The sequence below is a fragment of the Colletes latitarsis genome, chromosome 11 (assembly GCF_051014445.1).
Source record: "Colletes latitarsis isolate SP2378_abdomen chromosome 11, iyColLati1, whole genome shotgun sequence".
In the NCBI taxonomy this organism is placed as follows: domain Eukaryota; kingdom Metazoa; phylum Arthropoda; class Insecta; order Hymenoptera; family Colletidae; genus Colletes; species Colletes latitarsis.
Genome location: NC_135144.1, coordinates 14,406,278 through 14,428,992, shown reverse-complemented (window position 1 = coordinate 14,428,992; position 22,715 = coordinate 14,406,278). Strand labels below are relative to the sequence as shown.

Here is a 22,715-nt window from a genome sequence, read left to right as displayed (position 1 = left end):
TACGAACAAACAAAAATACACCGTGCTTAAGTTCTCTTATTAACTGTTATTAATTCGTTTGAATTCTTACGACAGTATAATTATTATGCCTGCATGTTAGTACGATTGTTCGTACGTCGTTGAAAAATTAAGAGAAATGATATTTCTTGATTTTCGTGGGTAAATAATCGAATGCAGACGTTAATAAAAAACGTGTTTTGTTTGTTCGACGAAATGCAAAAAAGATGACCGTTGCATCTCGGATACAAATGACAAAGTGGTTTTCGTTAAAGTTCATTCATTACATTGTCAAAGGCGACGCCAATGTTTCTTCTGAAACACCGCTAGGAGATAATAGCGTGCGGGTACAGTCACCAAAAAGAGTATTTCTCATTTATTCCACTATACCACCACACTTACGTACGTTAACCTTGAATAAATGAAAAAAACAAATAGCAGAACGTTTAGGAAGTTCGGACTCTCGTCTTTAAATGTTTTCTCCGGAAACATTTTAAGTGGATACGTAACAGCAAATTATTTTTGTAAATACAGGAATATTGAACATCCGGATTCAGCCAGTTGTTAACAAATTTATTTTAATTATTAAAATTAACAAACGAACAAATTAAACAAACCCGTGTAGTTAATACGATTTAAATGCACTTGTCGAGATTAATTTGGATCTACTTAATATTTCTAATTCTATCTTTTTGTTATTGCGAAAACTTTGACTTTTTAACAGAGTTTGCGGAAATAATTTTCATAACACAATGTGAATCGGATGTGCAAATTATTTTTCGTCAATAAATACACAGAAGTATAGAAACAAAACATAACCATTAACCTAAAAAAATCAAGACGAACGATTCAAGTCATTCGATGTTTTCAGTTTGCCGTAATGGATGATACCAGTAGTCGATCATGTATCATTCCGACGAATTACAGGATTCCAGCAACGATTTCGACGAAGCGATGATTTTGCTCCGGGGGCGACGATTCGTCGTCGGTTCCTTTCAGAAGAAGCCCCGTTTTTCCGAATACTTAAAAGCGACTTTCTCTGAAAGCGAATCGGGGCAACGTCCTCGCGATCGGGGCAAAAATCCAGCCACGGTTTGTTTGCGGCCGCGACAATCGAAATCCTTCGGAGCCTGATTCTTCCTTCTTACACATGCCATCGACATCGCAGCGCCGACATTTAGTGTCGTCGTAGACCACGTTGAACCATCATCGGCTTCCTTCAAAACCCCACCAGCCGTGCGAAGCTGTCCTTCTTCGGCGCTCTCATAGACCTTCGCTGGACAAAAAGGAAGGAGAGAAGAGTAGGAGAAAAGGAAAGTATACGCGTGGTAGTACGGCAAAACGGGCGCGAAGGCAAGGGCGGAGGAAGGAAAAAGATAGTTCGTGAAGGGGGAAGGGAACGTATAGAAAAAGAGGAAAGCGAGACGCGACGAGAAGGAAGAAGGATCGAGGAGAATAGGATAGAATCGTCGAGAAGGAGGAAGGCGAAAAACACGAGGTGGAGAGAGACGGATTTACGGCGAACAGAAGATAGGTTGAACGAGAGAGACGGTCGGCAAAGCTAGAGAGAGTAGAAAGAGAAAAGGAAACGGCTCACGAGGAAGAAAAGAGAGAGGTTGACGAAAAAGCAGCAAAGGGAGGGAGGTGGAAGAGAGACGGATAGAAAGAGCGTGAATCGGAGGTTTCGAGCCGCGCCTCCTACCTTCAGGGCCCATGTATCCACGACTCGGCACTGTGACGACGCAGCGCCCTATGGAAGGGGAAAGGGAATTACGGGTACGGGGAACGTGGTTTAGGCAAGAACGATCGTCCGTAGTCGTAGTCGGGCCACGAGTCGAGAGCGATGTCGTGCGACCGACCCTTCTCGTCGGCCGCGTTTCTATTCCTCACGCTCCTACCTGGATTAAATTTGATCGAGTGTTTGTTCCGGGGCCACAGCTGTGCGTATTACTAAATTCGGTGACAGGGGGGCGAGCATGCGAACACGCACGTTTCGTCCCTTCCTTGAAACGACGATAAATGGAAGATAGAAAGTAAGGCAAACTGGGCGCAGACTGGTCGCTCCCAGGCAAACCGCTGCTGCTGTGGAACACGTGTTTATTCGTATCCGTACGTGTCGCACACGCCGAGTAACGTGTCATCCGATGTCGAACGAGTATCACCAGGAGAGCATGACGTTCGCGGGAGTGTGTTTGTTTTCCAGTTTCTAGCAGTGATACGGTGTGTACCGTGAATATATCCACGGAGAAAATAGTACAACGTAATCGACGAATGACCGAATCAGGTGAACAAGGTTTCAAAACATAAAAGCGAAAACAAAAAAAAAAAAAAAAAAAAGAAAAGTGGCGGAACAAGAAACCTGGAAAGAAAGTGTGCGCAGCGTTTGTGGATGCATGAGGGTCTCATGGCTACCGGATTGGTAAAGTGGTGGCGGGCAAGGTTCCTCGCTGGCTACAGACCCTTTTCTGGTAAGCTTCTCTAATGTCTCTCTCTATCGTTGCCCTCCTTCTCTCCGTCTCTCTTTTCCTTTTTTTCGTCTCCTTTATTTTCTTTCTTTTTTTTATATGCACATGCTGTATCGATGTTCGCGTCGAAATCACGGCGTACGGATAGATCGAGATACATACTCCCGTATACGGATTGTCCGGACAATCCGGTTATAGGCGTGATATTTTGCCCAAGCTCTGCGAGGCGCGCCGTGCGTGTTCCTGGATGATGCTGCAGTATGACAGAAGTGGATCCCACGTGGTGTTACGTCACACTTGCATTTTTCTTACTGGTCGATCTATCTGGTCACGTACGTCATTGTTTTCATCTTCCAAACAATGATGTTTATAACGCTTCAACATATTTCTTTTTCTCTTTTAAATTTCTAGATATTTTCATTTACCAAACCACAAGGAAAGTATCGTTACCATAAAACATTTCGAAATAATGTATGATTCTCTTCAAAGTATTATTATTTATTCCTCTCTTTTAATGGATACCTTAATGCGCGAATCGACAGACTTAGTTAATTGTAATTAATCTGTTATTATCGTCTTAATGAAATTCGTTGCAAGTACTTCGTCATAAATTGTGGTAATTACATTAATTTTAGTGATCGATCGAGTAAAGTTTCAAAAATTTATTCCCCATTTGCAATGAAATATTTTAAGTTAAATTAAACGATTTTTATGCTTGTATTAATTAATGCTTGTATTAGAATTTCTTTATTCTATTAGTAAATAATTGCCTTACAGTTACACGGAAACGGCTTTTAATATACTAGAACTACCAGTATCTGTGAATGATCAGATAGCGTGCATATTTTATGAAAACAAAAGCAAGGAGATTCTACTACGCAACGCGAAATACATATGTCCGTAGGTCTAACAGGAAAGGTGGAACAATCATTTTACCGTTTCATAAAACCAAAAGGATATTAGAGATAAATCTCTATTCGATCGATAAGTTTTTAGCTAAAGTGCAAATGCGTAATTTTTAATACTTCCGAAGCTACTTTGATGGATCAAACATAGCGATGTACTGCGTCAACACTAAGGGGAAGTGTAAAAATAAAACGCTCTTCTAGTTAGCTGCGGTCCAGAATTCCAAATATTTTAATCCCTTTAGATTTTAATCGTTGGTGTAATGCTTTTAACTTCTATTCATTAGACTTTGAGAGAATAATATATTTTATAAAACATACTATTCAAAATAATTAACACTGTATGAAATACAATTTTATTGACAGTATTCCTAATATCTTTAAAAGCAGTACTATAATGCTGAATTTCGCAAGAGTTTTATTCCAATTGGTTTGCTTTCTGTAGTATTGACATTTGTTATTTTCACAAGTAATAGTTAAAAAAAGAAGATAATAAGAAGTATTGACATTGCAATTATAATAAATGGACATTTTCGCCCAAGTGAAAGGTAAAGGTTTACCAGTTACACAGTTATTAATTCGAACCGACTTATAAATATTTATACCGAAGAGGACCGAGCAATTATAATTTTTAATAATCTTTGATTTCATACAATTATTTTCTTCTCTCTGTACTGACAGTAAAAGAACATTGGAACATTGTCGCATCGCGTGGAGGGCGTATACGTTCCCTGATACGAATCCACTGTGCGTGTATTCAGATATCGATACAAGATTTTACACAGATTTAAAAAAAAAATTTTCGTTCCAGAATGAAAAGTCCAACTAAAAAAAAAAAAATTGAGCGATAAAAAGGGTACGACAAATGTACAAGATAAATTGTTTCTGTAAAACTTTGAAAGGAAGCCGGTCGTGGAATATAACAAAAGAAAAAAAAATAACCACGGAAGTGTAGCATTTTTTCTGCCGACGTTCCACCGCGGACAACGAAACTCGTCGAATTATTCAACGATTCCTGCTCGTTTAAGCGCGAATCCCGCTTGAAACTCGTCTGATCTCCGCTCTTACGCTCTTTATGGGTGCTTTCTCATTGCGCTGTCGACCGGGGCAAATTTTCATACGGGGGGAAAGCTGTTGCGCCGGCAAATGATAAAAGTTACGAGCGAGCAAACAGAAAGGGGTGATTTACAAAGAAGAAGCCGTTTGTCCTGCTCCCCCTTTGCTTTTCCGTCGAGAGGGCGCAAAAGCGGTACGGCACACACGCCACGCACACACATACAGCCATGCATATGCATCATGCGCGCTCGCCCTCGTAAACTCACGTACCGGGGGTGGAGTTTAATTATCGAGACCTTGCGAGTTCGTTACACACATTAGTCCGGTGGTTAGATAGAAGGCGTTTCGTGGTCATTCTCTATTCCTTTGGCATCAAGCAAAGAAACCAACTTCGCTTCTATATTCCTCCCCCTCTGTGCTTTCTCTCTGTGCCCCATCTCACCTCTCTCGTTGCTTTCTCGCTTTTCTCTCTTCTCCTCTTACACCATTTCCTTTATACGCGTACACACGCTCGCGCGCGCGCGCATGCTGATATCACACCTTTGCTCTCTCATTCTCTTCCTGTCCCCCCTCTCTCTGTGTTTCCTTTTTACTCTCTCGGCGCGCTCGGTGTCTTGGGTTTTTAACGCTCACCCCACGAAAGAGTTACGGGCGTAATTACCACACGGCAGGTATCATTATACACGGATATGCGTCCGTTTCTTTATGCAGATACGATTATCCGCTCTTTTTCTCTTCTTTGCGGTTTTTTTTTTTGCGCTTCTTTTCCCTTGAATAATTGAAATTAGCGGCCGGCTTCGTTTATTACGCGTTCCGTATCGCTAATTATCGTTGCTCCGCGGTCCCTTTGATGCCGATGTTTATAAGTATATATTTTACTGGAATCACCCTGCACGGACTTAATGATGTATCGCGCGAATTAAGATAAAGGCGAAGCGTTTCGACCGGGGGGGAGGGGGCCCTGTCGGCGATCGCAGAGGGAAACGACGCAGAAGGTGCTCTCGAGCGCTTTTAATATTCGAGCATTCGAAACTCGGGTCGAGCGGAACTTGTTTTATCAAATCGAAGCGAGTCGAATATTCGGTTAACCCGTAAATACTACGTCAAGGGTCCTTGGGACCCAGCGCGTACACAGCGAGTGTAAAAAAGTGTTCGTACAGCGTGGAATTTCAAAGGAAGTTTCGTAAATTTTTAATCGATTTCCTTATCGCTTTATTTATCCGCTGTCGGTCAATAGACTTTACGCGCACTGCGTGTATTGACCGGTAGCCTAGAGATCTGCGTTTCGTTGATTTCAGTTATCGATCGGTCGATTGGAAAATGTTTACGAATTCGTCGCGATTGGAAGCTTGCGTTTCACCGAACCAGTGGAGGGTTAACACTTTCGACTGTCACCCATATACAGAGTGTTCGGCCACCCCTGGGAACAATTTTAATGGGAGATTCTCGAGGCCAAAATAAGACGAAAATCGAGAATACCAATTTGTCGGTCGAGGCTTCGTTAAAAAGTTATTAACGTTTAAGGTGCCGCCCGTAGGACGGCAATCTGTGTATAGCTGCGTGTTCTGATAGCGGTTCTCATTCAGCACGAGAAACTCTACTTACTGACGTATCGACAGTCTTGCAGTTTTATGAATGAGAACCACTATCACGCGTGCGCAGCTGTTCGCGGATTACCGTTCTACAGGCGGAACTTTAAACGTTAATAACTTTTTAAAGAAGCCTCCATCAACAAGTTGCTATTCTTGATTTTCGTCTTATTTTGGTCCCTAGAATCTCCCATTAGAATTCTTCGTAAATTCTATAGGTGACAGGATTTACCATTATGATACTAGAAAAATTAATTCTCAAGTTAAAACGTTCAGGGAAATAAATTTGAATAGAGTTTGTGAATTTTAACAAGGTTACGAAAATAAGTACCGAAACAAATTTTTAGGTTATGTAACTTACAAACGGTCTAAAATCAAAATTTTACTTTCGCAGAATATTATACGGTTTTGATCTGGCAGCGAACGTGTTAACATTACGGATGTTTCTTGCGTTTTATCGTGTCTCGTTGATGTTCTTTTGTGTTCGGTTGTTGCGTAAAGGTACCTTTTCAATGTTTCGTTTCGTAAGAACGCTTTTACACGTCGTGTCTAGGTAACGGTAAACGCCGCCGTAATGCAGACACATTAAAGAATACATACATCGCACTTCCTCGGAGAGTGCCCGCGATGCTTCTGAAATAAACGTTGGAAATGGACGTGTCCCGATCCCTTTTGGTACACTCTCGTTAATTCATTCGGTCGCGCTGCGCGAACAATTTTGGTACGAGTTACAGAGCGAATGCATTAAAGATGATTGTGCTTTTATGCACGGAATCCGGTCGGTAATTATGAAACAGGGCGCTTTTATCTGTAATTTAGGGGTTTAAACGCGTCTGCGTTCATTGATACGTTCCCTGCAAATATTTCGCTGGATTCAGCGAATTTTTGAACAGGGTTTTCGTTTTAGAGATTTTCGAACGATTCGTATTTACCTTTCGCATTAATACAGCAATGGCACGGTTGAGTTTCGTTGAATTCAGTGATCCAACAATGACATTCTCGTCGCAGGGTAACGTATTTTTTTATAGAAGTGGACACCAACATTGCCTGACAAAGATAATATGGCTATAATGAGAAGAAGCAAGATAGGAATTTTTGCCAAATTAAAATTTTAAAAAATTTTAGAATGTTCCAACGGTTTGACAGAATACCAAAATACATACATCAAAGATTGCACCACCATTTTACATACATGTTGGCAAGATATACAGGGTGTTCGGCCACCCCTGGGAAAAATTTTAATAGAGGATTCTAGAGGCCAAAATAAGACGAAAATCAAGAATACCAATTTGTTGATTCAGGCTTCGTTAAACAGTTATTAATGTTTAAAGTTCCAACCGTACTGAATTTTTTTCTCGAAAGTGGATAGGATTTCGGGGGTATGTCTATTCACCAAAAATGATTGTAATTGACCCCCACAATCGAAAATAATTTTTTCAGAACGATTTGAAATTTTTTTTTTTCGTTTTTCATTTTTAGTAATTTTGTTTGACGCCCTACAGAAAAGTTGTCTAATACTTTTTTGTAGGTACCCATGAGCTCTACTTCAGGAAAAAGTTTCATTGAAATATATTCACTATTGTAAGAGTTATGGCTGTTTGAAAATTGGACCATTTTTATGGGGTTTTTCTCATTTTGCGGGGTCAAGGACCAACTTTTCGAATATTTTTACGATTTGTACATATTCTCCATCAAAATACGCGTAGTTTGCCTTTTTAAACATTAAAATCGTCCAATCCGTTCAGAAGTTGTGACGTTTTAAAGATTCGCATGAAAATTCGGGCACACATTTCTGGCCAGAAATTAGATTTTCACTAAGGAATTTTTTTCTCGAAACTGAGTAGGATTTCGGGGTTATGTCTGTTGACCAAAAATGCTTGCAATTGACCCTTGCAACTAAAAATAATTTTTCCAAGACGATTCGAAAGTCTTTTTTTTCACCCAAAACTTTCGGTACCTACTCGAATTTTTTTCTCGAAAATGGGTAGAATTTCGGAGGTATGTCTATTCACCAAAACTGATTGTAATTGACCCCCGCAACCGAAAATAATTTTTCCAAAACGATTTGAAATTTTTGAATTTAATTGTTATTAACTTTTGAACGAAGCCTCTATCAACAAATTGGTATTCTTGATTTTCATCTTATTTTGGCCTCTAGAATCCCCCATTAAAATTTTTCCCAGGGGTGACCGAACACCCTGTATATTATCAAGAATGAAATATTTAAAATTCTTAGAAACCAGTTTTGAAACATGCGGTAGCATGTGAAACAGAAGATGAAGAGGCAGAGTCTTCAGAAATGATACAAAATTAGTAGAGAAGTTGGGAGAGCACTTATCAGTATCTCTTATATCTTGATAAATTGATTAAGTTATCGAAACGAAACGTTTATTTAACAAGTAAACATTTACTTTTATCCCTAACTGTACAAGTACGCCCAAAGATATTAAAATATTTATTTTCTTCAGTTAATAGTACCAAATACGATAAAGTATAATATGTGTGGTACCTTTTTGTCACGTAGTGCAACGGGAATCAGCCCTGAACAACGCATTTCTAATTCGAACAGGCATAGGAAACGTGGTTTGAGATCGGTTTGGTGATCTGTTGTGTTTATTTCAAGTCCTTCGAACTTACATCCCCTTCAAAATAGTCCCGAAATAATTCCCGCTCACCATGACTTAAGTACCAAGCGGCACTCAGAAACCGACTATAAATATAATCTTTACCGGGACGAATGTTACTTTGATACCTTTGAAACTCCGACTTTTGTTTACGAGAGATGATGTCGCTCAGCCACAGCCAACAGATCCGTTCCCTTTGATGCGAAACTCAGACTAGAATCGAAACTACTAACGACGAGAAACGTTCCGAGAACAAAAGGAAAGATAACGAAACTGCAACTTCTGTTTCTTTCATATCACGTTCATTACATTTTAATATTCTCCCTCTGTACTTTTCATGTTACGATCAGTTTCATCAAACACGTAGACTGCAGCATCATGCATACATGCAGAGTTTGGTGTATTTCATTTACGAATAACGAATTAAAGTTTTAGGTTCATTCGTAAACCAACTTCCATTTACGCTTTATTTGTAAATTGAAATCTATTGGCAAAAACAAAAGCCAATTTACAAATGTTTTCTTTTTTTAACTTTTACACTTTGACTGTCACGGCGATTTGACCTGTTTCTATTGACAAAGTGGAACGATAAAAATCGTTAAGTACCCTCGTTTCATGGTCAATCGATTTGAAGTTTCTCATTGTGGAATGGACAAGAAAAGTAAATGAGATAGCAACGACTGTTAGCAAAATAGTGCAACGACCAGACACGTTTATGCGTTCGGTAGCTAATAATTTGATCCCGCGGTCGAAGCTTCAAAGAGATGCGTCGCGAAAATGCGAATTAAAATTTTTTGTAGCTCGCGTGATAACTTTATGAGGGTATTATTATGTAACCCTCCGGTACCATGTCGCTTTCAATGTCTCTTTAAATTTCTATGAATTTAAACACATTTTTGCGAAATCGAAACGTTTCTTTCTTTCAAAGGAACTTATCCTTTCTTGCGTGTGCCAATAATTTCGTGACTCACCGTATAAATATCTCACTCATTCTCAATGATAATCTATAGGTGCATTACCGCATCGCTTCTTGCGCCAGTTTGCGTTATAAACATTGTTTCTTCAGCTCCAATAACCACCGACTCGAGTGGTCGAGCAGCTATCTAATTAAAATCCCATTTGAGCGGTTCGTTGGAGTTGAACCAGTTCCCAGAACAAAATCCTCAACCAGGCTTCTCTGAATGAAATCTGCCGGTTCCGATTTTATTACAAAAAAGATAATGGACCATTACGTCGATAACACACAGAGATGCTTCGAGACATTCGCGCGGACATACTTCGTGTACTTTTGAACGTGAAAGTTAATCAACGTGTAGTCGACTACAAATTGATTAACTTTTGTTCGAAACTTTTTTCCATTAAATTGTCGGAAGTGCCTGAAAAATCATGGCTACAGTTACGTATCCCACGCCCTGTGTATATCTTGATAAAAATTGGTTATAGTCGTAGTAAACACGGAAGGTAGCGATCTTTAATTCGATGCAACTGCAGGATAAAATAATTGTTTTTGTTGCAGTCGTTGGTAATACGGAAGGCAGCGATTCGGAGGAACTACTTGCCGGTGTCTCAGCGCCTTGTAACGGTTCGCCACCGGAATCCAAGCCAATTTTGCTAGAAACGGAAGCTCCGCAGGTCGCGGTCGACGCTTCAACCAACCCTACGCCGGCGACCGGAAATGACGAGCAGCCGACTGCTAGTACGACGAAGCAACTCAGTTTCGAGGTATTATTAATTTCTAACAAAATAAAGTATAACGTAGTCGATAAATCCAACCAATGGGACTGTTTTATAATTATGTTATGTACACTCAACGATCGTGGCCGACCAGCAATAGACTTTCTTTCTAAACGCGACAGGCAAGGCACTTTTTTAGAACAACACCGTATATTGCTGGTCATAAGTATTGGAACACTTGGCCTAAATGTTGTCAATATTTAGATCATCGTAACGCGGTGGAAGGAAATCGTATAATAATCTTTTTGAAGTCATTTTAAAGGCTGAACCTTTTACTTTCACATTCCTGTGTCGAATATCTTAGAAGATCCTTTTACGCGAGGAAGCGAGTGGGAAAGCGACGATAATTTTAATCTCTAAAACATTTCGAATTCAAACGGCTCCCAACTGTTTTAAACATTTTATGACGCAACTAGAGCTACCATGAATCTAAAGATCGAAGCTTACTTTTTGCAAACGACACTTGCACTTTGAATGGAATATTTTTAATCATTGATTTATTAAGTCGTCCCATATGTTTTTCTATTAAAACTGCTTGTTCACGACCGAGCTTCTGGTTATAAATATCTGCTGTTATAATTTGATTTTTATGTAAAAGTTCAGAGTGACTGGTACAAAAAATCTTTCGAAAAGGTTTGTAAATTAAAATTGGTCCGACTAAAGTGGTGTTTGATCTTATTATAATCGGGAAAGCCTTGCCAACCCGCTAATAGTACTCTTGTAAAGACACAATGAGCAGCATAAAAGTTTTTAGTTTGCATTAGGGGCTGTTGCACCGAACACGCGCGGTATTGCTTTGAAGTTTGGCGACCGAACGCGTGTAATAAGAGACGCACTCATTGTTGCACTCACTCTTTGTATATCTCGTTCACTATCCTCGTCGATCAGTTCACGCTCGGCTGGGTCTTAGCACTGGGCACAAAAGGTCGATTCCTGGAATGAAAACGTGAACAACCTTGACTAACTGCACATCTGCGGTTCCTATTTCGGTGTAGTTATCCGAGTATTATAGTATTTAATATTTTAAACCGTGTATGTGATCTCGAAGTAAAATAAGTCAATTCTCTTTTCATGTTCCTTGATTTTTCGTTGTTCTCGTAAATCAAACGTACGACATTCAAAAACTAAGCTACCAGCTGGTTCTAAAAATACGTACTCAGTAATATTTCATTGGTTATAGTTGTTTATAATTGTTTCACAGTGTCAAACAGCCTAATGAAATAATTTATAAATAACTGTTTTTGGAAATAGAAATCTCCCCGATCGGTTGGCAATGTGTTAATGAAACAATTCGACTGTACGTTTACAAACTCTTAGAGATGTTTTTAAAACAACTAACGTATTCGTTTAGACTAAAAATGAAACGTACAATTTGTGTTCATAGAATAGCTGCGAAGCATAGAATTCACGTTCATAGTATAGTTTCAATGCGTCGTTGTCTACCTCCTGATTCGTGGAACAATATGGTCGCAAACCGTGACCCCTGCAAAACGACTGGCGCGTTCAATTTTTAGAATCCTCCTTCCGTTAGCACAAAAATTTTCGACGGCCGCTTTATCCTGAAAATACCGCCCGCGACTTCAATGCTGGCGAAGCTGCAGATAATAATAATTAATGCGATTCGTTACTATTAATAATTTCATAAAACACCACTTTATTTTACCGTTTACAATTAATATCACGTATTAATTGGACGACGGATTTTACGGATTAGAGCGTATATACCATGAAGGTTAGTCTTCTTGGGCTTTATAGTCCGGATCACGCTATAGCGAGGTCGTAAACAAAACTCTTGAGAGTTGGGACCGACTACTGCTGCGGCACTTAGGGCCGTACATGACATCTTGCTTGAGGGTCCCTTTCCGATTGTTTTTCCGTGTCCGTAACTGCACTATCTTTTTTCAATTTCTACATGCATGTATTATAAGCAGGTAAATTAAGATATTAAAGACTCGAGTAAGACCTTTACCTGTTACGATACCTCTAAAAATGGCGACACTAGATAAAACATTTCTTCGTACGGCGCTGCTGACTATGGTCTAAGGCCCTTAGCTACTCGTATTTCTGTCAATTCACTTGTTGCGGGAGCTGAAACGCGTAAACTTTGACACCTACTCGAGTTCACGACCTTGCTATATCGCGACGCGGACTATACACCCCAAGGGGATTTGTATGAAAATCCAGGCCGTTATCCTGCAATGAAACTTCGATATAAATAACAAAATAACCAATTGAACAAAAATTTTACTGCTTATTATTATGTTCATTGTTCAGAATGACTGGTCTTGGTGTATTTAGGTATTACACTGGGCAGATAATGTTTACAATATTGTCACGAGGTATTTGAGAATACTAAAGGTAAAGCAGAAAGTAACCACTCCTATTTGTGGAGCTTCCCTCACTGTACTAAATCGATTGTTTTCTCAGTCCGACTATAGTAGATAGAGAAAACTTATCTAGATTTACTGTGTGAGCCACATTCTAAAGATACATTTAAAAGAATGCTGTCTAAGAGATCCAGAGGAACTAGAACAAATTTAAAAATTGGACTTTCATCCTTATAAAGGGAATTCTTATCGTGCCATCATTGAAGTTCTACCGTATTCAAACTGTAAATTGGTTAATTTATTATCGTTTTAAACTCGGTTCATTGTCGTTTAGGAATTCGAATGCGACGTGTCGGTGGCGGAGGGCGACAGAAGGAGGCAAGAATTTTCGTTCACTCTGTACGACTTTGACGGCCACGGAAAGATAACAAAGGACGACATAGCTGGCTTGGTCACCACCATTTACGATACCCTGGGCGCTTCCATCCAGGTACCTCCGTGCGGCAGCAAGACGATTAAGGTGAAATTGACGGTGTCACCGGATCAGAGAGGCAGCCAGACGCGAGCCGGCTGTCCGAACGCTTCTCAGCCGGCTGCGGCGAGCTTTTCCGGAAATTCGTCCTGCTGCCATTTGAAGCACGCGTCCTGCAACAATGCCGCGACCCACACAGCCGCACACGGTTTACGCAGAGTTCCTAGAAGGCGGAGAGTGCCACGGCACCGTTGCCAGGTAAGATTGATGCTCCTTTCGGTCCAAGTTTCGAGTTTCGTTTTTCCTTTTTTTTTTTCTTGTCGAGGACTGTGATAGAGAGAGGACCCTTCCCGCTTCTCTTCCTATCTCGTTCTCCCGTAATTCGACAATTCTAGAAGCTAAAATTGGATGTATCGATTTTTGGGTTTGATGATTTATCGCTTCGGGGCAGAAATTTTATTCGCTTTTAATTAATACTGGATCGCCCCTGGGGTTCTTATTATAACGTTTGGTCGATACATTGACCCCTACTTTTAGGTGCACCACGAGAAAAAAATTTCAGGAACGTTCGCTCAGTTTTATTTATCAGAGAAGTTTCTTGTACTTGCTGAGCTCTGATATTTTGTGTAAATTAAATATTTGGTAAAAAAGTAATTAACATTATTTAAGAGACATTTTGAAAATAACAAAGAAAGTGTATGTAGATACTTGTTTTATGTCTTTTCAAATTAGTCGTTTTTGATCTTAATAATTTAATTTCAATTAATGTTATGGGTAATGTTATCACTGAGAGACGATTGGTCAACCTAATAACGGAAAACCTAATAAAAATATTAAAAGAAATTGTAGAATTCAAAAGCCGAAATAAATGAAAATTAAAATTGAAGTTTCCGATGTCGTCGTTGTGTCGTATCATTGAATAGTTTAATTATGAATATACAGGGTATTCGACCACCCCTGAGAAAAATTTTAATGGGGGATTCTAGAGGCCAAAATAAGACAGAAATTAAGAATATCAATTTCTTAATGGAGCCTTTGTTAAAAAGTTATTATGTTTAAAGTTCCGCCCGTAATGAATTTTTTTCTCGAAAGTGGGTAGGATTTCAGGGGTATGTGTATTCACCAAAAATGCTTATAATTAACCTCCGCAACTGAAAATAATTTTTTTAGAATTAATTAAAAATTTTTTTTTTCATCGAGAAATTTAGGCACCTACCCCCTGTCGATTTTTCTTAAAAACTCGTTTTTGATTTTTAGTAATTTCATTTGACGCCCTACAGAAAAGTTGTCTAATACTTTTTTGTAGGTACCCATGAGCTCTACTTCAGAAAAAAGTTTCATTGAAATATATTCAGAATTGTAGGAGTTATGACTGTTTAAAAATTGGACCATTTTTATGGGGTTTTTCTCATTTTCCGGTGTCAAGGAACAACTTTTCGAATATTTTTACGATTTGTACATATTCTCCATCAAAATACGCGTAGTTTGCCTTTTTAAACATTAAAATCGTCCAATCCGTTCAGAAGTTGTGACGTTTTAAAGATTCGCATGAAAATTCGGGCACACATTTCTGGCCAGAAATTAGATTTTCACTAAGAAATTTTTTTCTCGAAAATGCGTAGGATTTCGGGTGTATGGATAATGACCAAAAATGATTGTAATTGACCCCTGCAACCGAAAATAATTTTTTCAGAACGATTTGAAATTTTCTTTTTTCGTCGAAAAATTTAGGGACCTCTACCCCCCGTCGATTTTTCTTAAAAATTCCTTTTTCATTTTTAGTAATTTTGTTTGACGTCCTACAGAAAAGTTGTCTAATACTTTTCTGTAGGTACCCATGAGCTCTACTTCAGGAAAAAGTTTCATTGAAATATATTCACTATTGTAGAAGTTATGGCTGTTTGAAAATTGGACCATTTTTATTGGGTTTTTCTCAGTTTACGGGGCCAAGTATTAACTTTTCGAATATTTTTACGATTTGTACATATTCTCCATCAAAATACGCGTAGTTTGCTTTTTTAAACATTAAAATCGTCCAATCCGTTCAGAAGTTATGACGTTTTAAAGATTTGCATGAAAATTCGGGCAGACATTTCTGGCCAGAAATTAGATTTTCACTAAGGAATTTTTTTCTCGAAAATAGTTAGAATTTCGAGGGTATGTCTATTCACCAAAAATGATTATAATTGACTCCTGCAACCGAAAATAATTTTTCCAGAACGATTTGAAATTTTTGAATTTAATTGTTATTAACTTTTGAACGAAGCCTCTATCAACAAATTGGTATTCTTGATTTTCGTCTTATTTTGGCCTCTAGAATCCCCCATTAAAATTTTTCCCAGGGGTGGCCGAATACCCTGTATATTTTCAATTTGGTCGCTTTTATGTTGCGATATAGTATTGCTCGGATAATTTCACATAGTTTACCCCGGATAATTGCACCGGAATTATCCCCACCGCTGTTCATGTTTCTTTAGCTCGAGCGATCGTCGACTCGAGCAGCCGGCAGCTGTGAAAACAAAACCTGGCTGACCGAACTTCAAAGAGATGCCGCGTATCGGCGTGACAGTCACTAATCTAACTAAAAGCTTTTATACTTTCATTGTATCTCCTTGACAGTATCATCAAGGGATTGCCGAGGGTATTTCGATTAAAATGAAACAAAACACGATTGTATTCAAACTATTTTTAATTATACGTTCATCGAGTCATTTTTTAAAATCATACAACTACAGCAGGACCTCGATTAACTGGAATTCAGTTATCCAGAGTTTTTTTTTATTATCCATGTACACCAACGTCTTGATTATCCGGTTTATTAAAAGTACAAACGTATTTTGTATTTAAGCTAAGATTCCATTATACCGATTGTAATCGAAATCTCAGTGTACGTACAATTCAAAATGTGTCCGAATAATATCGTGTTTCGGCTCGTTTTTATCAGAAAAATCTCGCGGATCGACTGATAATATTCTCGTGAAAATACAACGTGCAATAAAAGTTTTTAGTTTGTATTAGTGGCTGTCTGCCGATACGCTTGCGGTACCGCTTTGAAGTTCGGCGACCGAATGAGTGTAATACGAGACACGCTCGCTGTTGCACTCATTCTCGGTGTATCTCGTTCGCTATCCTCGTCGGATAGTTTACGCGTGGCTGGGCCTCAGCCTGAGATACGAAAGGTCGATTCCTGGAATGAAAACGTGAACTACCCTTACCTACTGCACAGATGTGGACCCGAATTCAGTGCAGTTATCCGAGCATCGTGATACAGAAAATAAATTAAAAACTAATCATACACGTACGCGTTAATATATCTGAAAAGTTTACATTGGTCATCGATGTTTACTTAAATAACTCACAGTGTGTTGGTTAACTTGTTTTTTTTTTTGTTTTCGTGTGGAGAATTCATCGCCTCATTGGTCGAAGCCAATATTTCAAACAACTTTTTCGTATGGAAACTGGTAGCCGGTTTACCCGCGACGATGATTTCATAAATAAAATGATCAAAAAGGACCTGAAAGTATGCGTTTTGAACGCAATTGAATATTCCTTAAAGTCCGATGTTTCACGATGAGTTTTATATCGAGAAATTCACGAGTATTTCCCGCTGCAACGGCTCAATAATTTAGTACCGATCGATTAAACCGTACCGAATGATAAAATGTCCGACGTATTTCTTGTTTAGAACGAACAAAAGGAAGTGGATACTCACAGCGAGGATGACGGCGGTGAAAACGCGCGAACGAATCGAATAAAGCAGGAGGAATTACGCAGAAGGGTGGGGCCCTTACCTCATTTACCATCGCCCTATTCCAATAGCTCTGAGGGTGATATTAGCGATGACAGCGATGTTTCCCCCGCAGTTTCCCCCTTGACGCCTCTCCTCATGACTAATCAGCGAAAACGCAGCGGTGCCCTACAAAGGCAACAGCTCTTGGAAATTATTCAGGCGAACATGGAAAAGAATAATCTCAGTTTTCATACGTCAAGGTACGCTGTTCGCGTTTAAAATGCGTGGAAAATCGCTTTGTTCTTCTTTCTTTGGTCTGCTTCTTTTCTAAAGAAAGACCATATATTTGATCAGTTGAAAAATTGAAGCAATAACGTTACAAAATAAACGTAAGAGAATTGTTATTTTATTTGATTCTTTCGTTCGGTTAGTACAGTTTGTTTTAGCATAACTAATGGATCCCTAATGTTGTTAAATAGACAAGATGGAAAACAATTTGTATAAATATTCTCCTTTCGAAGTTGTACAAATGATAATTTCATCATGTAGAAGTGTATACAAATCCTCTATGATTCTGTAATTCTATTTAATATTTACAAAAGGAATTTATTAGAAATGCTTATAAACTTACTGACAATAGTGTGTATTTATATCCTCAACAAGGTATAGCTGAATCAAACTCAATTTAACTACCAGAGATGGGCAAATTTCATATTCAGATAAAAATATCTAATAACGAATAAAAGATAAACAACTGTTTATTCGTTACTCGTTACATAGAAATAAAGATATCGATTATAGAATGAAATATTTCAACATTCCAGAATATATTATCGAAAAATAAAGAGCAACGACTTTCTTGTACAATTGTATTTATTTTTTATAGTTTGTTACGAAAAATAATAGGATACAATATTTATAAATAAAATAGATGTGGTCGATGAGGCAACAATGTGCTATGTGTTGATATAATCGATTATCTGTTATTTGAATTATATAGTATTCTATAGTTGGAATAAAATATTTTGCTCGACTTCGTTAGGCACTCAAGGCCACTGAAGCTTGTAAGAGCTATATACCTTCTTTTCCATACCACATTTGTCTATCCCCATTGCTCCATCTCTGGCCTATCGCGTAAAGCTACAAACGCACGTTCTCTGTCTCTCCAACGGAGAACCATACAGACATGGCGTCAAAGCGGAAGTCGTATCTGACGCGATTCACAGTTAAAAAAATTGAGTTCAATTCGACTATTGATATTATAACTTTTAATTACACAAGGTGTTCCTAAATTGTCTAGACAACAAACGTAACTAGACAACATTTTGTATAAATATAAATCTACGAATGTTTCCTTTCCGAGTCACACACGTTAAACGTTGCACGTTGCACGTAACCGGAAAAATTCCAAACATCGAATAAACTGTCGACTGAGCGTTATTTGATATTGCTGGGACACGATAACGGAATGGTGTAATAAATCGTAGTTAGGTACAAGGCAACGACGAAGGCCGATTCGCGTTACAAGTAATGATACGTCAAATTGGCGGGAAATATTTTTCTGTAAATACTACAAAAAATATTTATCGCTACTTCGACATGCCAGGACCGACTGGCTGAAAATATCAAATGACGCGAACGGAAAGTCGATAATGGGGCAAAACTGTTAAACAAGCGACTTTTAACATCGTAACTCGGAAAGTTTTGAGATCTACGTTTGTACATTATTTTTATCGGTACAACTACAGTCAAATAAGAGAAAACCTTGTGACCTTGTTTCAACGAAAATTTCCGTCGAATATAAAATTCATGTATTTTGCTCATCCAGGAAACGGCATCAGAACGAACAATCGCGCATTCCATCTCAAACTCCACACGTCGAGCTATCGACCCACCACAACAATCAAGACTGTCGTTCACCGTCGGAAGCGCGGCCTCCAACGATGGCGTACGTGAAGCCCACGCGGGAAAAGCTTCAGGGTTTCACGTCTTTTTCCAAGGTTCCGGCGAAATCACGGGGGAATTTACGGAAAACACGGCCGCAATACGGGTTACAGAGGAACAACACCACGGTGCAACCGCCGCGAGCTTACGTTCAGCCGCAGGTCCTGTCCCGCACCGTAACCAGTCCGAACACCTACGCGGACCAACAAACTACGGGCAACGCGAATCGTAACGTGGGTAACTTGTTGCCGAACACGCAGCATCCGGTCAATCCGGCTCCGACGAGCAATCACAATACACCGCGTAACGAAACGCAGTTCAGCCAGTCGCAGCAGAAGTCTAGCAAGAAGCATCAGTTGAAACACGCGACGAGAGAACAGGACCAGGCTAGAGCCATGGTCCAAGTCGTTCGCTGGTTGGAGCGTGAATTTTCGCAGAACGCGGCAGCAAGTTCGGGTCGGAAACACGTGCACGAGCATATTCATCATCACTATCATCATTATCACACCGAGGCTCTCGTTTGATCCATTTGTCTTCGCGCGAAGATCGAAATATCTTTAGGGGCTGCATTGACCCTCGACCAGCAGGACGGAGTCGAGACGACCTAACCAAATTCTGTCGAATGCGTCTAATTCGGGCACGTTAAACGAACAAACGTACCAGAAAATTTAATGGGCCCCCGGGGTCGCACGTAGAGTGGGTCCGTACGTTTAACGTGCCTGGTCTAATTGGTTGTAGCAATAATTTAAAACTGCGTGCACTTTGCCCTCGGTGTTTCGTTGAACTTTGGGCGAAGTACAAGAAAGTTGAATCGTCAGAATCAATAAGTTCAATTTGTGGCAACATCTATAACAGTTAGAAACAATGAATATTCTGTTGATCTATTCCTATATTTTGTTACATAGCCATTTATACTCTTTCATTTCTTAAAATATGGCGAGTTCCTGTCGAAATAGTGGCTTTCATTTCAAATATGAATATTGGTTAATCAGCCGCGTCAGAAAATACGACGCTTATTATAAACTTGATCGTTCACTTCGTAGAATTCAAATAGCTTCTTATTTTTATATGAATTCGATGTACGATTGGAAGTTCAGATGAAGTGTTTTTGAGAAATTTTCTGAATGCACAGTTTAAAAATCACTGCCATTTGTCTTGAAAAAGAAGATAAGAAAAAGAGGTATTTTGGGGCGCAGTTCGTATATAGCCGCTCGTCAATGAGCCAAAGTGAACTTGTTCGATTTTTAGAAATGATAATACGAGCAAACGTGAATCATTTTGGAACGTCGTTGATGACACTTAAGCGAGTAGTATATCGAGAAGTTTTATTCTTGAGACATGTAATCGTGTTCATCTTATCCTGTAGGAGTTGTTAATTATTTAATATATGGTATAGGCTGATCCATTTTATTTTCTTTTTTTCGGATCTCCAAAGTAAATGAAAATACGACAAAGTGTTTTCATCTTTTTGTAATAGTATTATAAAAAGGATCTAAGACGATACCAATGATCTATTAATATACTGCAATGCATACTACCGAGATTGTTATCTCAAAATTTACAGTTTATTATTGTAACTTTATATTTTATTTGAATTCATGCATACGCTGTGTCGTTATTTTCAAAAGATTTCTTTTTTTTTTATTATTATTAAATTACTATCATGTACAAAAGCGACTATTCGCTGAGAACGTTTACTTATGTTTCTAGTACAAAATACGGAGGTCCGTTTTCTTCTTCGCAAACAGTCTTTTTAAATTTAAACTCGATCAATATACGTACAATTTTTACTATACAATTTATTCGATCGATTTATAAGAAACGCTGACACTTTATACAAAACAGTATTAGCGCGTAACAGTAATGTAATCGCTATACAATTGCCTAGGACATCGACATCCGAATAAAATTTGCGAGAACTTTGTATGTGTATGTAAAAAGTACATTTGCAGAAACTAGAGATATTTTAAACTTATGACGTTCAAAGATACAAGAGCGAAGAAACCGTATACTTACGTAAGTGACAAAGTGCTTTTCTAACTCGAGCTTCCTTGCTAAAAGTTTGAACAAATTTAGGCAGGGGTGCCTGCTAACTGTTTTAATAGACGCTAGACATTCTAAAATACCTTCATAAATTTTCTTTGCACATTTTTTTCGGAACATTTATAACCCGACAAACAGGTTGCATTTATTTTATTCAAACAAGACATAAGTAAACATTTGTTTAAGATATATAAAACATTGGGTGATTCAAAACATCTTGAGCCAATATTTATTAAAAATCGTTGGTGAATAAACTTACTCAACGTTATAATAATGTTCATAGTGGAAATATGTCTCCTAGAAAAAGATATAGAATTTCTTAGAATTATTCTTTTTCATTATTCAATGGAGCATCGTCAGACCTTATATTTTATAAATGACTTTTTGTTCCAGTAGAAATACTTAAATCTTTTCAACGCTATTTATAATTGTTTGAAACTTACCAAGAGTTTTGTAATCACCCAATACCAAATTTGTTTGGATATTTACCGCTGCAATTAATACAAGTACTTGTGGTAGAAAGTTATTCTCATAACAACTGCAATACAAATCGATGGTGCTCTCATATTCCAACGAATACAATAGTTTATCCCGTAATGACGTTATGATCCTTTCGTTATATTTATACGATATTATTCGACGATACAAGAAAGTATTAAAATAATGTAATTCTAAGGGCGAAATCGTAAAATTCGTATTTGATCTGAACTTTATGATATTATTTTTTTAACCTTTATTCTTGTCTCAATTATGCAATTTACAAACCATGATATCGGAGTGAAACAAATAATCGTAAAACGCAATTAATATTGCTTTTATTATACTATTTTACAATGTAGGAGATGACAAACCTAGTTTTAATCATAAAGTTTGGAGAAAATTTAATTCCTCTTTTGTGTGCAGTATCGCTCATAGTTATTTAAACAGTGTATTTCTAATTTTTCCTCAGTTACACAATTATATTTCGAGCCAGTCACTTTATACTTGAGTATATCTTTTAATATTCTGGTGTAAAACTATAAAATAGAGATTCAATATTTATTGAAAGGTTGTTAACGAGGACCTATTATCAATGGTGCTTTTTCTTGTTATTAAGAATATTTAAATATATTATCTATTACGCGTAACAATTTTTTAGTCTTGAAAAAGTTTCCCTGATAATATACAATTTAATATTAGATGTGGCTGTTGTAAATATTGAAACTTGATTTCTTCAGGGCTAGTTAACTTATTGCTTCTAGTACATAAAACTATCGAAAAAAAAATAATTATGAGCGGTACTGTACCTAAAATTCAAGTGCACGCCTAATGGGAAGAAAAGTTTAAACGCCAAGGATTGATGGGGGAAGTATTATACATATATACGTACCTTTTTGAGACTTAACTTTGAACATGGATAAGATTTTATAAGAAATAAAGAAAGGGTGGACTTGTTAAGAGTGCCTTGTCATATCTCTGTTACTATGCAAGTATTTAACTATTGAATCTTGTTTACGAGACACTTCCCTGAATTCCAACGAGTCATTCAATATTAATGCAGTTACAATAATTTTTCTTTAACGGTATATTAGTAAACTACGTATCCTTTATATTATTCGGAAATGCATGATGTTTAGATCTAAATAATGAAAATGTTATGGATATTTTTGTATCGACGACTCGACGAGGAGAATATAATTATAATATTTATTAATTACAATAGATATTACTAACAATGCGATTAGAGACGACGACAGTTGCTACTTGTACATTTAGTCTTGGATGGTGACGCCATTCAGAGACATGTAATTTTATATCGATCTTTGTAATCATTGTAGATATTTTGTGTA

At 38.0% G+C, this 22,715-nt stretch overlaps 1 protein-coding gene across 3 annotated transcripts; it reads left to right on the top strand.

Moving 5' to 3' along the window:
• Positions 1-1,636: 1,636 nt before the first annotated feature.
• Positions 1,637-22,623, top strand: Nkd (NKD inhibitor of WNT signaling pathway naked cuticle). 3 transcript variants are annotated; one of them, XM_076777597.1, is made up of 6 exons: positions 1,637-2,465; positions 2,611-2,794; positions 10,153-10,358; positions 13,032-13,427; positions 16,855-17,159; positions 18,728-22,623. In XM_076777597.1, exons 2-6 carry the CDS (start codon positions 2,710-2,712, stop codon positions 19,365-19,367), a joined length of 1,632 nt encoding a protein of 543 aa, XP_076633712.1. In that variant the 5' UTR covers positions 1,637-2,465; positions 2,611-2,709; the 3' UTR covers positions 19,368-22,623. The 3 variants fall into 3 exon arrangements, with proteins under 3 accessions (XP_076633712.1, XP_076633713.1, XP_076633711.1); XM_076777598.1 differs by lacking the exon at positions 2,611-2,794; XM_076777596.1 differs by having other exon boundaries at positions 1,637-2,794.
• Positions 22,624-22,715: the final 92 nt, after the last annotated feature.